The 13,189-nt window shown below is 46.3% G+C and overlaps 1 protein-coding gene across 2 annotated transcripts in view; it reads right to left on the reverse strand.

Moving 5' to 3' along the window:
- Window positions 1-940: 940 nt before the first annotated feature.
- prrx1b (paired related homeobox 1b) overlaps window positions 941-13,189 on the reverse strand; it is a 24,227-nt gene continuing 11,978 nt past the window's right edge. Inside the window, exons 2-4 of one of the 2 annotated variants that reach the window (XM_061737312.1) lie at window positions 12,266-12,441; window positions 7,608-7,786; window positions 941-1,621 (exon numbers count right to left, since the gene is read on the reverse strand). In XM_061737312.1, the coding sequence (XP_061593296.1) occupies window positions 1,489-1,621; window positions 7,608-7,786; window positions 12,266-12,441 (488 nt within the window). In that variant the 3' untranslated portion in view covers window positions 941-1,488. Of the gene's footprint in view, window positions 1,622-7,523; window positions 7,787-12,265; window positions 12,442-13,189 lie in introns of both variants that reach the window. The other variant, XM_061737311.1, reaches the window with a different exon arrangement.

The following is a 13,189-nucleotide window of genomic DNA, read 5'->3' on the forward strand; positions in this document are numbered from 1 at the left end:
TTCTTTCTTTCTTTCTTTCTTTCTTTCCTTCTTTCTTTCTTTCCTTCTTTCTTTCTTTCTTTCTTTATTTCTTTCTTTCTTTCTTTCTTTCTTTCCTTCTTTCTTTCTTTCTTTCTTTATTTCTTTCTTTCTTTCTTTCTTTCTTTCAGGCTCATTTCCTTCCTTCCTTCTTTTTTCCCTTCCTTCCTTTTTTCCTCCTCCTCTCTCCTTCCTTCTCCCCTTTCCTTCGTTCCTTCCTTCCTTCCTTCCTTCCTTCACGTACGTTGTGCGTGGATTTAACACAGAACCATAAATCAGTTTTACACAAAAACGTCATCAACAGGAATTTATCGTTTACCATAGACTATGGTAAACTAACTAACTAAATGCAGTCATAGACTACTGGACCCGGTCTACCATAGAGAGGCCCGTCGGCCCGTCGGCCCGTCGGCCCGTCGGCCCGTCGGCCGGGTCGCCCCCCCCCCCCGGCATGTGTGCGCCGTACGGCCCGGCGTCCACATGTGTCTGTTGACGGTGGGGGTTACGAGGGGTCGCGGACTAGAAACACCTCGAGTGACAGCCGCCCGGCTAAATGAGGCCCCCGGGGGCCCCTCCGCATTAAAGAGAGGATTTCCTCGCTCATAAATATCCTGTTTTTAAGATGGAAATCTCAGGTTGTGGTAATCAGGAGGGGAAGAAAACCAGCTCGAGGTTTTTCTGGAGAGGAATCTGTTCTCGGGTTGTAAATCTCTCTTTTATGGGCCGTGCCAGAACTCTCCCAAACCAACTCAAACACACTCGCTCTCTCGCTCGCTGGGTTTTTTTTTTTTTTTTAAGCTTGAAAGAATCCGACGTATCGTGTTTCCAGCCAGGGAATGTTTCAGGACACAACTGCAGAGAAAAACACTGGAAAAAGAGAGTTTTTCTCCCGTTTGTGCGGAGGTGGAGGCGGCGCCACGGCTTTTGCTTGAAACGCATCTTTATTCATATACAAGTTTCTGTTACAAATAGAAGATATCATATGAACTTATCTAGGGGTGGTGGGTTCGGATACATGGCTCCTGCCGTATACTGGACGATAACATGGAACCGGAGCGCCGGGAGGCGTTTGCTTCTCAGTGGTATAACATGGAAACAAATGTGGAAAATAACAAAATCACAACAAAAAGGGAGTAAATGTTTGAGGAAGTCTTTGCCGGTTGTGACCGGAGTCCGTCCCGCTCGTGTGAAACTCAGTCCACGCCACAGAGAAAAGTGAGGGGGGGGTTCCACGCCGCCCGAGTCTGTGAAACAGTCCGCTGACAGGAAGCCGCCCCCCCCATCAGTCACTAAGGTGAAGCTACGCAGAGACCCGGCGGCGGCGTCCAGATGACGGGAGAAAAGTCACCTCGCGGGTGGAAACCCCGCCACGGCTGGTCCACGGGCTGGTGGCGGCGGTTCGACTCCACCGTCCGGGGGGCTGGGAGGGGACTGCCGTCGCCCCGTCCCCCCGGCGGACCCGTCCTCCGCTCAGTTGACCGTGGGCACCTGGTTCAGGCTGTACTCCTTGGCCTTGAGCCGCAGGTTGGCGATGCTGTTGGCCATGTTCATGCCCTGGGACGTGTTGGTGTTGGAGCAGGTGGGCGGGTAGGTCGCCATGGCGCTGTGGGGGCAGAGCAGAAGTTAATCACCTGGGGCAAAGTTAAATAAAGCTGCTCTGCTGTTTTTAAGGGCAAGAAAAGTACATTTTTAGAAAGAAAGACCCGACTGTTGTGGACCGGATTCAGAAGGTTTCTGTCGGTGCCGAAGGAACTGAGGGTCGGAGTACAGTTGGAGTATGAGTATGCTGGAAGTATGAGTATGGTTGGAGAATGGTCGGAGTATGGTTGGAGTATGAGTATGGTCGGTGTATGGTTGGAGTATGGTGGAAGTATGAGTACGGTCGGAGTATGAGTATGATGGGAGTATGATGGGAGTATGATGGGAGTATGATGGGAGTATGATGGGAGTATGATGGGAGTATGATGGGAGTATGATGGGAGTATGATGGGAGTATGGTGGGAGTATGATGGGAGTATGGTGGGAGTATGGTCGGAGTATGGTCGGAGTATGATGGGAGTATGATGGGAGTATGATGGGAGTATGATGGGAGTATGATGGGAGTATGATGGGAGTATGATGGGAGTATGATGGGAGTATGGTGGGAGTATGATGGGAGTATGGTGGGAGTATGGTGGGAGTATGGTGGGAGTATGATGGGAGTATGATGGGAGTATGATGGGAGTATGATGGGAGTATGATGGGAGTATGGTGGGAGTATGGTGGGAGTATGGTCGGAGTATGGTGGGAGTATGATGGGAGTATGATGGGAGTATGATGGGAGTATGGTGGGAGTATGGTCGGAGTATGATGGGAGTATGATGGGAGTATGATGGGAGTATGGTGGGAGTATGGTCGGAGTATGATGGGAGTATGGTGGGAGTATGGTGGGAGTATGGTCGGAGTATGATGGGAGTATGATGGGAGTATGGTCGGAGTATGGTGGGAGTATGATGGGAGTATGATGGGAGTATGGTGGGAGTATGGTCGGAGTATGGTGGGAGTATGATGGGAGTATGATGGGAGTATGATGGGAGTATGGTGGGAGTATGGTCGGAGTATGGTGGGAGTATGATGGGAGTATGATGGGAGTATGATGGGAGTATGGTGGGAGTATGGTCGGAGTATGGTCGGAGTATGATGGGAGTATGATGGGAGTATGATGGGAGTATGATGGGAGTATGATGGGAGTATGATGGGAGTATGGTGGGAGTATGATGGGAGTATGGTGGGAGTATGATGGGAGTATGATGGGAGTATGATGGGAGTATGATGGGAGTATGGTGGGAGTATGGTGGGAGTATGGTCGGAGTATGATGGGAGTATGATGGGAGTATGATGGGAGTATGGTGGGAGTATGGTCGGAGTATGATGGGAGTATGGTGGGAGTATGGTGGGAGTATGGTCGGAGTATGATGGGAGTATGATGGGAGTATGGTCGGAGTATGGTGGGAGTATGATGGGAGTATGATGGGAGTATGGTGGGAGTATGGTCGGAGTATGGTGGGAGTATGATGGGAGTATGATGGGAGTATGGTGGGAGTATGGTCGGAGTATGATGGGAGTATGGTGGGAGTATGGTCGGAGTATGATGGGAGTATGATGGGAGTATGGTCGGAGTATGGTGGGAGTATGATGGGAGTATGATGGGAGTATGGTGGGAGTATGATGGGAGTATGATGGGAGTATGATGGGAGTATGGTCGGAGTATGGTGGGAGTATGATGGGAGTATGATGGGAGTATGGTGGGAGTATGGTCGGAGTATGATGGGAGTATGGTGGGAGTATGGTGGGAGTATGGTGGGAGTATGGTTGGAGTATGGTTGGAGTATGGTCGGAGTATGGTTGGAGTATGAGTACGGTCGGAGTATGAGTATGGTGGGAGTATGAGTATGGTCAGAGTATGAGTATGGTGGAAGTATGAGTACGGTCGGAGTATGAGTATGGTGGGAGTATGAGTATGGTCAGAGTATGAGTATGGTTGGAGTATGAGTATGGTGGAAGTATGAGTATGGTCAGAGTATGAGTATGGTGGAAGTATGAGTATGGTTGGAGTATGAGTATGGTTGGAGTACGGTCGGATTACAGGCGGAATACGGTCGGAGTCGGAGTATAAAAAAAAATAATAATAATACATTTTATTTGGTGTAGCCTTTCAGGTCACCCAAGGTCACCTTACAAGAATAAAAGCATAACATACAAGCATAAAATTACAACAACAAGCAATATTAAACCAAACAACATCAACCAATATTATAGCCATGGACACGGTGTACAATCAGAGGGAGTAGCCACTTTGAAAAGGTGAGTTTTGAGTTTGGATTTGAAGGTTACTATGGAGTCTGAAAGTCTTATGTCTGGGTTGGAAGTTAAGTATGGTTGGAGTACGAGTATGGCCGGAGTACAGTCGGAGTGGTTCCAGTACAGATAAAACCTGGATATGACCAACCGAACCAATTACGAAAGGGTCGGGGATTGCTGCAGAATAAACCCACCGACAGAGCCAGTCTACCACAGACTGTTCTAGCCAGTCTACCATGGAACTCTGGACCCAGTCTACCATGGAACTCTGGACCCAGTCTACCATGGAACTCTGGACCCAGGCGGGGAGAGGTTAGTCCGTCAAGACTCCTCTCCCTGGCCCTGCCTGCCTTTCCCCGACCCTGCACCCCAACCTGGGACTTGCTGATTGGGCCGGAGCTTCGGGAGCTGGTGCTGGCCTGCGGTCCCCACCCCTGGTCATCCCGCTTTGGCTTAAGGTTTTTCTCCCACTAGGGGAGTTTTTACCTGCCATTGTTTATGTAATAATTGCTCTGGGGTTTATCTTCATGTTCTGGGTCTCTGGAAAGCGTCTGGAGACAACTTTTGTTGTATTAGACGCTATAATTGAATTGAATTGAACTTCCAGACCCCAACCGAAGCATCTTCACATATCTCCTCCAGGCGGTGGGTCGTCTGTTGATACCTCTCTCTCGGGGGGGGTTAGGGTTAGGGTTAGGGTTGGGGTTGGGGTTGGGGGGGTGTCTGAGCCGCTGCTGCAGGCCTTCATAACGGAGGATTACCGCAAAGCCGGACCAGTGAAACCAGAGTTTCCAGAGACCCGGAGCGGTGCTGACCCCATCGAGGGTCACGGGGATTTAATACGGTTTGTTTTCACATTATCACCTCAACAGAAGGGTCACGGTTCTGGGTGCTTTTTTCCTGTCTGGGGCCCATTTGAGTCCACCTGAGTCCACCAGGTCCAGCTTAGTCCATCTGAGTCCACCTGAGTCCACATTGTTCCACATGGGTCCACCTGAGTCTGGCCTAGTCCAGCTTAGTCCACTTGAGTCCACCTGGTCCTGAATCCAGGCGGACTCAGGTGGACCAGGGGGATGAGGACGTTCAGAGCAACTATGAGGAGAATGTGCCGGTAGCTCCGGAGGAAATGAAACAATAACAGCCAGGGTGTGTGTGTGTGTGTGTGTGTGTGTGTGTGTGTGTGTGTGTGTGTGTGTGTGTGTGTGTGTGTGTGTGTGTGTGTGTGTGTGATGTTCTGCAGATTCCAACATGTGTTCAGGTCTTCGTGGACACGAATAATTTCCTGAAGAAACAACTTCATCAAACCTGGTCAGGTGGTGCAAACACAGATGGGGGGGGGGGTTCAAAACCTGGACCAGAACTAAGACCTGGACCAGAACTAAATCCTGGACCAGAACTGAAACCTGGACCAGAACTGAAACCTGGACCAGAACTAAAACCTGGACCAGAACTGAAACCTGGACCAGAACTGAAACCTGGACCAGAACTGAAACCTGGACCAGAACTAAAACCTGGACCAGAACTGAAACCTGGACCAGAACTGAAACCTGGACCAGAACTAAAACCTGGACCAGAACTAAAACCTGGACCAGAACTAAGACCTGGACCAGAGCTGGACTAGTATTCCACCAAAGACCTGATCTGAGCTTCCATCCACCTGTCTGTCCATCCATCCATCATTTATCCATCTATTCATGCATTTATCTATCTGTCCATCCATCATCCAACTGCTGTTCGCTTAATCTGTCCATCCTTCATCAATCCCTCCATCCATCAATCAATAAAACCAACAAACCATCCTTCCATCCATCCATCCATCCATCCATCCATCCATCCATCCATCCATCCATCTACCCATCCATCCATCCATCCATCATCCATCCATCCATCCATCCATCCAACCATCCATCCAACTGTCCAGCAATTCATCTGTCCATTCTTTCATCCATCCATCCATCCATCCATCCATCCATCCATCCATCCATCCATCCATCCATCCATCCATCCATCCATCCAACTGTCCATCCATCCATCTATCCATCCATCCATCCATCAAACCATCCAATTGTCCATCGATTCATCTGTCCATTCTTCCACCCATCATCCATCCATCCATCAGGTTGTGTCTCTGGATCTGAACCAGACCTGGTACCAGTATGTTGAACCTGTGGGGGACCGTCTGGATGGAGTGATGGAGTGATGGAGTGATTGGATTCAGTTCGCTACTCCTCCTACAGATTTCGGAGGACCCAGGCGAATCATATATCAAAATGTGCGGCTCGATCGGGAATAGTGTGCTATGACTTTTGGTGTTGAAATTCCCATTTTTCCCCCCAAAAAAAAGTTATTCCCAAAAAAACGGCCAAAAAAACCCATTCAAAGCGGATGGGAAAAAGTAAAAAAGAAAGCCAAAATTCACCTTTTTTCTGAGTCACCTAACTTTCTCACACCGGCACGTAGAAATGTCATTCAAACTTCAAAACGGAGAAAAACTTCTCTTTTCTCCAAAACACCAAACAGTTTTTTCCTAAGTTGTACACTTTACAAGATATGAGCACTCAAGCGAGGACTGGAAATCACTTTTTTGTCAAATCTAGAGTGCGGGTGTCATTTGCTAGAGTGCGAGAAACAGTGAAAAAATAACCTGAATTTTTATTTGTAACTCAAGCTCACGGCCAAACCGTAAAAGGCAGACAAATTATTTTTGGTGAGAATGTAGACATAGGTGTTGGGATTCATAAAATGTGACTTTGACAGGCGGGGTTTGCACAAAATTTAAACGGGGGAGGCTAAAGCGGCGCAAATACCTGCCTCGGTCCCCATTCGCTGTAATGTAATCAAAAGTTTTCTTCAAAAGAATCTCACTCTGTCTTCGCACTGAGCTAACTGACTAATTTTAAGGAATATCTGAATAAAATTAAGATTGTCAGAATCTGCCGGCTTCTGTGTCTCTCACGATGTTTTCGTTTTTTGGCTACGACCTACGGTTTGATCACAAATCAGAGTTATTTGAGACCTTGTCAGAAGCCAAAATCTGGGTTTTTCTCACAGCCAAACCGGACGATTCTGAAGTCGAGGTTCTTGTTGCCGGGGCAACAAGAGCTCAGCTGCCCCTTCTTCTGATTGGTTGATATGTGATGGGTCAATAACTTTTGAACGGTTTGACATAGAGAGTCGTGGGTGGTGTCATCGGACTCTGTATTGAGTCCTTGACCATAATTGGTGCAAATTAACCCCGCCCCTTTTTCTGATCGATATGTGATAGTCTGATAACTTTTACAGGGTTTGATATAGAGAGTCGTGTGTGGTGTCATTGGACTTAGTTTTGAGTCCTTCACCTTTATTGCTGAAAAATGCAGCAATGTACACAAATGGGCAGCAGCCCCCCGTGGCACTCTCGAAATTTCTGCGAGGAAATTGTCTAGTTTTGTTTTATTGTTGGCTTTGTCTCAAACACAACAAAACCCATCAAATTAAAAGCATCAAAATATTAAAAAAAGCAAAACAATTTAACAGTCTCATCCAAAAATCATATCATATATGCCATAAAAAAATATATAAAAATTAAAAAATGTAAATAAAATAAAATAAGAAAAGAAAGAAAAGACAAAATAACAAAGAAAAATAAATACAACACGTGATGTGATGGTGGTTGGAAGTCTTACCTGTAGGGGTCGGAGCTGCCCCCTACAGGTACCGTATGGACCTTCAGAGCAGCGGGTGGGTGTGATGGTGGTTGGAGGTCGTACCTGTAGGGGGCGGCGCTGCCCCAGGACATGTAGTCGGGCCGGGGGGCGGGACGCGGCACGATGGGCTGCTCCACCGCCGTCACGTCCCCGGAGTAGGACTTGAGCAGGGAGGCGTTCTTGCTGGCCAGCATGGCTCGCTCGTTCCGGCGGAACTTGGCCCTCCGGTTCTGGAACCAGACCTGGAAACACAGACCGGATTGTTTTTATTATTATTTATGATTATTTTATTATTATTGTTGTTATTCTTTCATGTAACCAGCATTGAGTTAAAACTGTCAGGGACTCTGATCAACACGGTCACAGGTTCATGTCTGATGACATCACAACAACAGGTTCATGACTGTTGACTGATGACTGATGGTGTTGAAATTCCCATTTTTCCCAAAGTTATTCCCAAAAAAACGGCGAAAAAAACCCATTCAAAGCGGATGGGAAAAAGTAAAAAAAAAAGCCAAAATTAACCTTTTTTCTGAGTCACCTAACTTTCTCACACCTGCACGTAGAAATGTCATTCAAACTTCAATATGGAGGAAAACTTCTCTTCTCTCCAAAACACCGGCACAGTCTTTTCCTAAGTTGTACACTTTTCAAGATATGAGCACTCAAGCGAGGACTGGAAATCACTTTTTTGTCAAATCTAGAGTGCGGGTGTCATTTGCTAGAGTGCGAGAAACAGTGAAAAAATAACCTGAATTTTTATTTGTAACTCGAGCTCACGGCCAAACCGTAAAAGGCAGACAAATTATTTTTGGTCAGAATGTAGACATAGGTGTTGGGATTCATAAAATGTGACTTTGACAGGCGTGGTATGCACAACATTTAAACGGGGGCGGGGGCTAGAGCGGCGCGAATACCTGCCTCGGTCCCCATTCGCTGTAATGTAATCAAAAGTTTTCTTCAAAAGAATGACATCACAACCACAGGTTCATGAGTGATGACATCACAACAACAGGATGCGGCGGCTGCTTAGGGCGGTTTGGTCGGTTACAGGGACAACGGCCCGACTGACTTCCTGGTCCGAGTCCAACATGGACCTACACACTTCAGAAACCACCGTGTGACATCACAGGGGGCGTGTCCATTCTGCTCTACCCCAGAGGGACAGTAGAAGAAGAGTCGGAGGACAGTAGAAGGACAGTAGGACAGTTAATATTTCTTCCTGCAGGTTTCTGAGTTTCTCGTTGCCAAGCCGTTAAAGTCCTCTCACCCCCCCAGATCCCTCAGCCGCCCCCCCATGATGATGATGATGATGATAATGATGATGATGATGATGATGATGATGGGGGGGTGAAACTGAACCTGCACCCCTCCCAACCCCCGTCCCCCCCGGCTGACGCAGAGCTGCAGGAATGAAGCCGAGTCTCTTCCATCAAAGTGTTTCTGCGTCGCTGCACATTAATCACAGATGTGCAGAACCCCCTGTCACCCCGGTAACCACCGCACCCCCCGGCCCCGGCATCGGAGACCCCAGTCCATCAGAGACCTGAAACCGTCAGAGACCCGAGAACGAGATATCGATCGATATATTGATCGATATGAAATCGATGGATCAAAGCTGGACAACAAATGGATCGACCAGATGTTTGTGGCGGCGCCAGCAAACCTCAAAACACACGCACACACGCACGCACGCACGCACGCACGCACGCACGCACGCACGCACGCACGCACGCGCGCGCGCACGCACGCACGCACGCACGCACGCACACACACACACCTCAAATCAACACACACAAACACAACAACACACCCGGGGGCGTCTCGGATCATTTGTTATTTTGTTTAAAGTCTTTTATCTGATTTTATTCATCGTGAGTTAAATGCCTTTTATTTTGAAAGGAGCTTCTCATTTCCCAGCGCTCACTGAACCTACAACAATAAAGCTCAAACAAAAAGCAGGTCCTGTATCAGACCAGAACCCGTCAGAGACCTGGACCCGTCAGAGACCTGCTGGACCCGTCCGTCACCACTCACTTTCTTATCTCACACCAGATTGTGTGAGATAATAAAAGTCCCAGATCTCCTTATCAGCCGCTCAAAGACTCTCAGGGGGTTTATCTCCTGAAGCTGACTCACTGCGTCTGAAATGCCAGACTAAACAGTATATACTCAACAGTATACTTAAGTTTGGCACAGTTTTGAGTAAATATCAGTATTTATGCATTAATTGGGACGTACTACCAGAGACACACGGCACTTCCTGCCGTTGGGAGGGGGAGTTGTTACCATGGTAACAGCAGCAGTAGCAGCACCGCTCCGCCTCTTTCCCGTTTATCCTGGCCCAAACAAGATGACATTATATAATATTATTATATAATGTCTTGTGTACTTTACCAAATGGTAGGATGGACCTCCCTCTATTTACGGAGGAAAACACACATGTACATCTTCATATATAAGACCATCTTGGGTAAGCTTCCTCCTTACCTGTGTAGTCTCATTTGTCTCTAGCAGCTACAATACCAGATCCACTAGATTGCTACTTTTAAAAACTCCCAGAGCACTCACTGTACTAGGTAAGACTGCATTTTCTCACTTTGCTCCATCGGCATGGAATGGTTTACAAGCGAGCCGGTTTTAGGGGGGGCAGGGGTGGGCTGTGCCAAACGTGGTTCCTGCCCACCCAATCAAAGTTATGGGGATCCTTTATTTCTTTATAATTTTATTTTTTTTATAAATATAAAAAAATATCACAGAATATCTGTACCGTTTCTGATTGGGTGGGCTCTGCCCATCATTTTTAGACACAACAATGAACGCATACCGCAAAAGTTGTGTTTCGGCGGAGGAACCCGGTGTTCAGAACAGACACAGAGACACACTGAAGGCTGATTTATGGTTCCGCGTTACACCAACGCAGAATGGTATGCGTCGCCGCGTAGCCCTACGCCGTACCCTGCGGCGTAGCCGTGGCTCCAGAGCCTGCACGGCACCGCAGCGCCGCCACCCGCACCGGCGCTCTCCGCCCTCGCCGGGATGGAGACGCCTCTCTCTATTCCGGTCCATGCCGTGCAGGCTCTGGAGCCACCAGCCTGCCGCGGGACCTTTTAAATCAACACAGAGCCTACGCCGTAGGCTACGATTGATTGATAAAAGAAAAAAAGCAAACAAAAAAAAAGCAAAAAAAGAAAAAAGCAAAAAAACTAAATAAATGCAGCCTCAACAGGGCACAAGCCAGTGTCCTATTTGTGCCATTTGTGCCGGTATTCTGCCATTTTTTGCTGCTTTGCCAAAAATGCTAGCTAATGGGTTTCTACCTTTGCAGAGCTACAATTTTTGTGTTTTGTTTTTTTATGTATTTTACTCCCTAAACCACTTCCTTGTCTCTTGCCAGGCCGTTATTGTAAATAAGAATGTTCTTAATGACCTGCCTGGTTAAATAAAGGCCAATGACTGAATTAATATCAAATACAGCGATAGAATTGTTTTTTTTTCTCTTTATCGTATAATGTTCACAAAGTGTCATGCAATTCATGTCATGGGTCGTGTATTTTGAAGGATCAAATACTCAACATCCCATATTATCAATTTTACATCGTGCAAGAAATGATTGGCGGGGCAATCAAACTTTGAAAATCCTTTGAAAATCCCTTGCAAAAGAGATCTGGTATCTCAATGGGACTTCCTGGTTAAACAAAGAATAAATAAATAAATAAATAAATATACGAATATTATAATATTAATATTATATAATAATAATATTATTATACGTAATATTCTACTTATAACATATACTATCACTTAGCAACCAAACACCGCTGCATTGCATTGTGGGAAGTTTCTGCTTAGCTAGTGTCCATCAATCCACACTAATACATTTCTCCAGAATGAGTATGGATAGTACATACTATTGAGTACGTACTAATGTTTCTGACGCACTAAAAAATCACACGTACTGTTTTTGCTGCTCATTAGGGAGGAAGTAGGGGATTTAGGACGCAGTCACTGACTACGTTTACATGCAGTCAAAATTCAGGTTATTGCTAATATTCCGGTTACTGAAACATTCTGAATATTCCGTTTCCATGGTAATTAATCATTCAGGATATCTGGATCAAACCAGCGACGCACGGAGAACGTGATGACACAATTCTCCTCATTTCTGCTTCTTCTTCCTGGATCCAAATTCAAAACAAATGCTGCTTCAACTTTTCTCTCTCCTTCTTGTAAATCTTTTATCCCGGTACTTTCTACCGTCTACAAATGCAGAAATGTTCATATCCTTCATTACATTTATGAAGTGATTAGTCTCCTCCTGGTCTTGGTTTCTCCGTGTTTATAAGAACTTCCTGGACTCAAAAGACCAGGATTCCTTGTGAACAGAACATGTGCAGAAAACAGATTCCTGTTCCGTTTGATGGGGATATTCCATTACGTTTACATGACCCAATATTCAGATTTTAAAAGGAGTAACCCAGGGGTCATATTCATGTTTTTAAAAACCAGAATATGAGCAAATTCTGGTTATTCAAAGGGGTTATTGGTGTTTACATGGCCGTGTAACCGGGTTATTGATAATATTCCGGTTAGAAAAGGGTTATTGATGCTGGAAACGTAGTATATGTGTGAGAGCTGGCAGACGACCTGCAGCCCGGTTCTGCCCCAGCCCGGTTCAGGGGGATTCTGGTTCTGGTTCTGGTTGTGGTTGTGGTTCCTACCTGCACCCGGGCCTCGGTGAGGTTGACCCGGCGGGCCAGGTCCTCCCTGACGAAGGCGTCGGGGTAGTGCGTCCTCTCAAACACCCGCTCCAGCGCCTGCAGCTGGCTGCTGTTGAACGTGGTCCGGTTCCGGCGCTGCTTCCTCTTCTTCTTCTCCTCCGTGTTCATCTGCTCATCTGCAGGAAAGAGAGAGAGAGAAAAGAGGTTTTTATCTGTTTTTATCCTCAACGGAACCGAGGTCGGTCCCGTCTCAACGTCTCACGTCTTAACGCCGGCAGGAAAGTCGGAAATCTGGGAACGGCACCGGTTCCTAAGCCTGTTTCAAGTAGATTTTCACTTGAAATAAGTAGAAAAATCTGCCAGTGGAACAAGATTTTTTTGCTTGAAAAATAACAATTTTCACCTGTTTCAAGTAGATTTTTTTGCTTGCAATAAGAAGATAAATCTTGTTCCACTGGCAGATTTTTCTACTTATTTCAAGTGAAAATTTACTTGAAACAGGTGAAAATTGTTATTTTTCTGGTGATGAGTCTTGTTTTAAGTGTAATGAGATTTTTTTGACTAAATATGAGACATTTTAACTTGAAATAAGACAAATATCTGGGAAATCTGGGAACGGCACCGGTTCCGAAGCCCAGATCTCAGATCTCAGATTCTGCAAAAACTAAAAATCTTACCAGGAATATTTGTCTTATTTCTGCTTAAAATGTCTTAAAAAATCTCATTACACTTAAAACAAGTTTTAAGTTAAAAACTGTTTTAAAAACGTTTGAAGGCAGAATATAAAGACAGCATGTTGTGGGCTTTAATTGTGAAACTGTTTCCGTTAGGGTCGTATAATCTAAGATGCTGAACTGTCCCAGATTTACTAGACGGGGAGAGTGTTATCATTCCTGAGCTGGAGCTGCACATTGCTTGTCTTAT

This window comes from Cololabis saira, chromosome 13, assembly GCF_033807715.1.
Source record: "Cololabis saira isolate AMF1-May2022 chromosome 13, fColSai1.1, whole genome shotgun sequence".
Classification (NCBI taxonomy): Eukaryota; Metazoa; Chordata; class Actinopteri; order Beloniformes; family Belonidae; genus Cololabis; species Cololabis saira.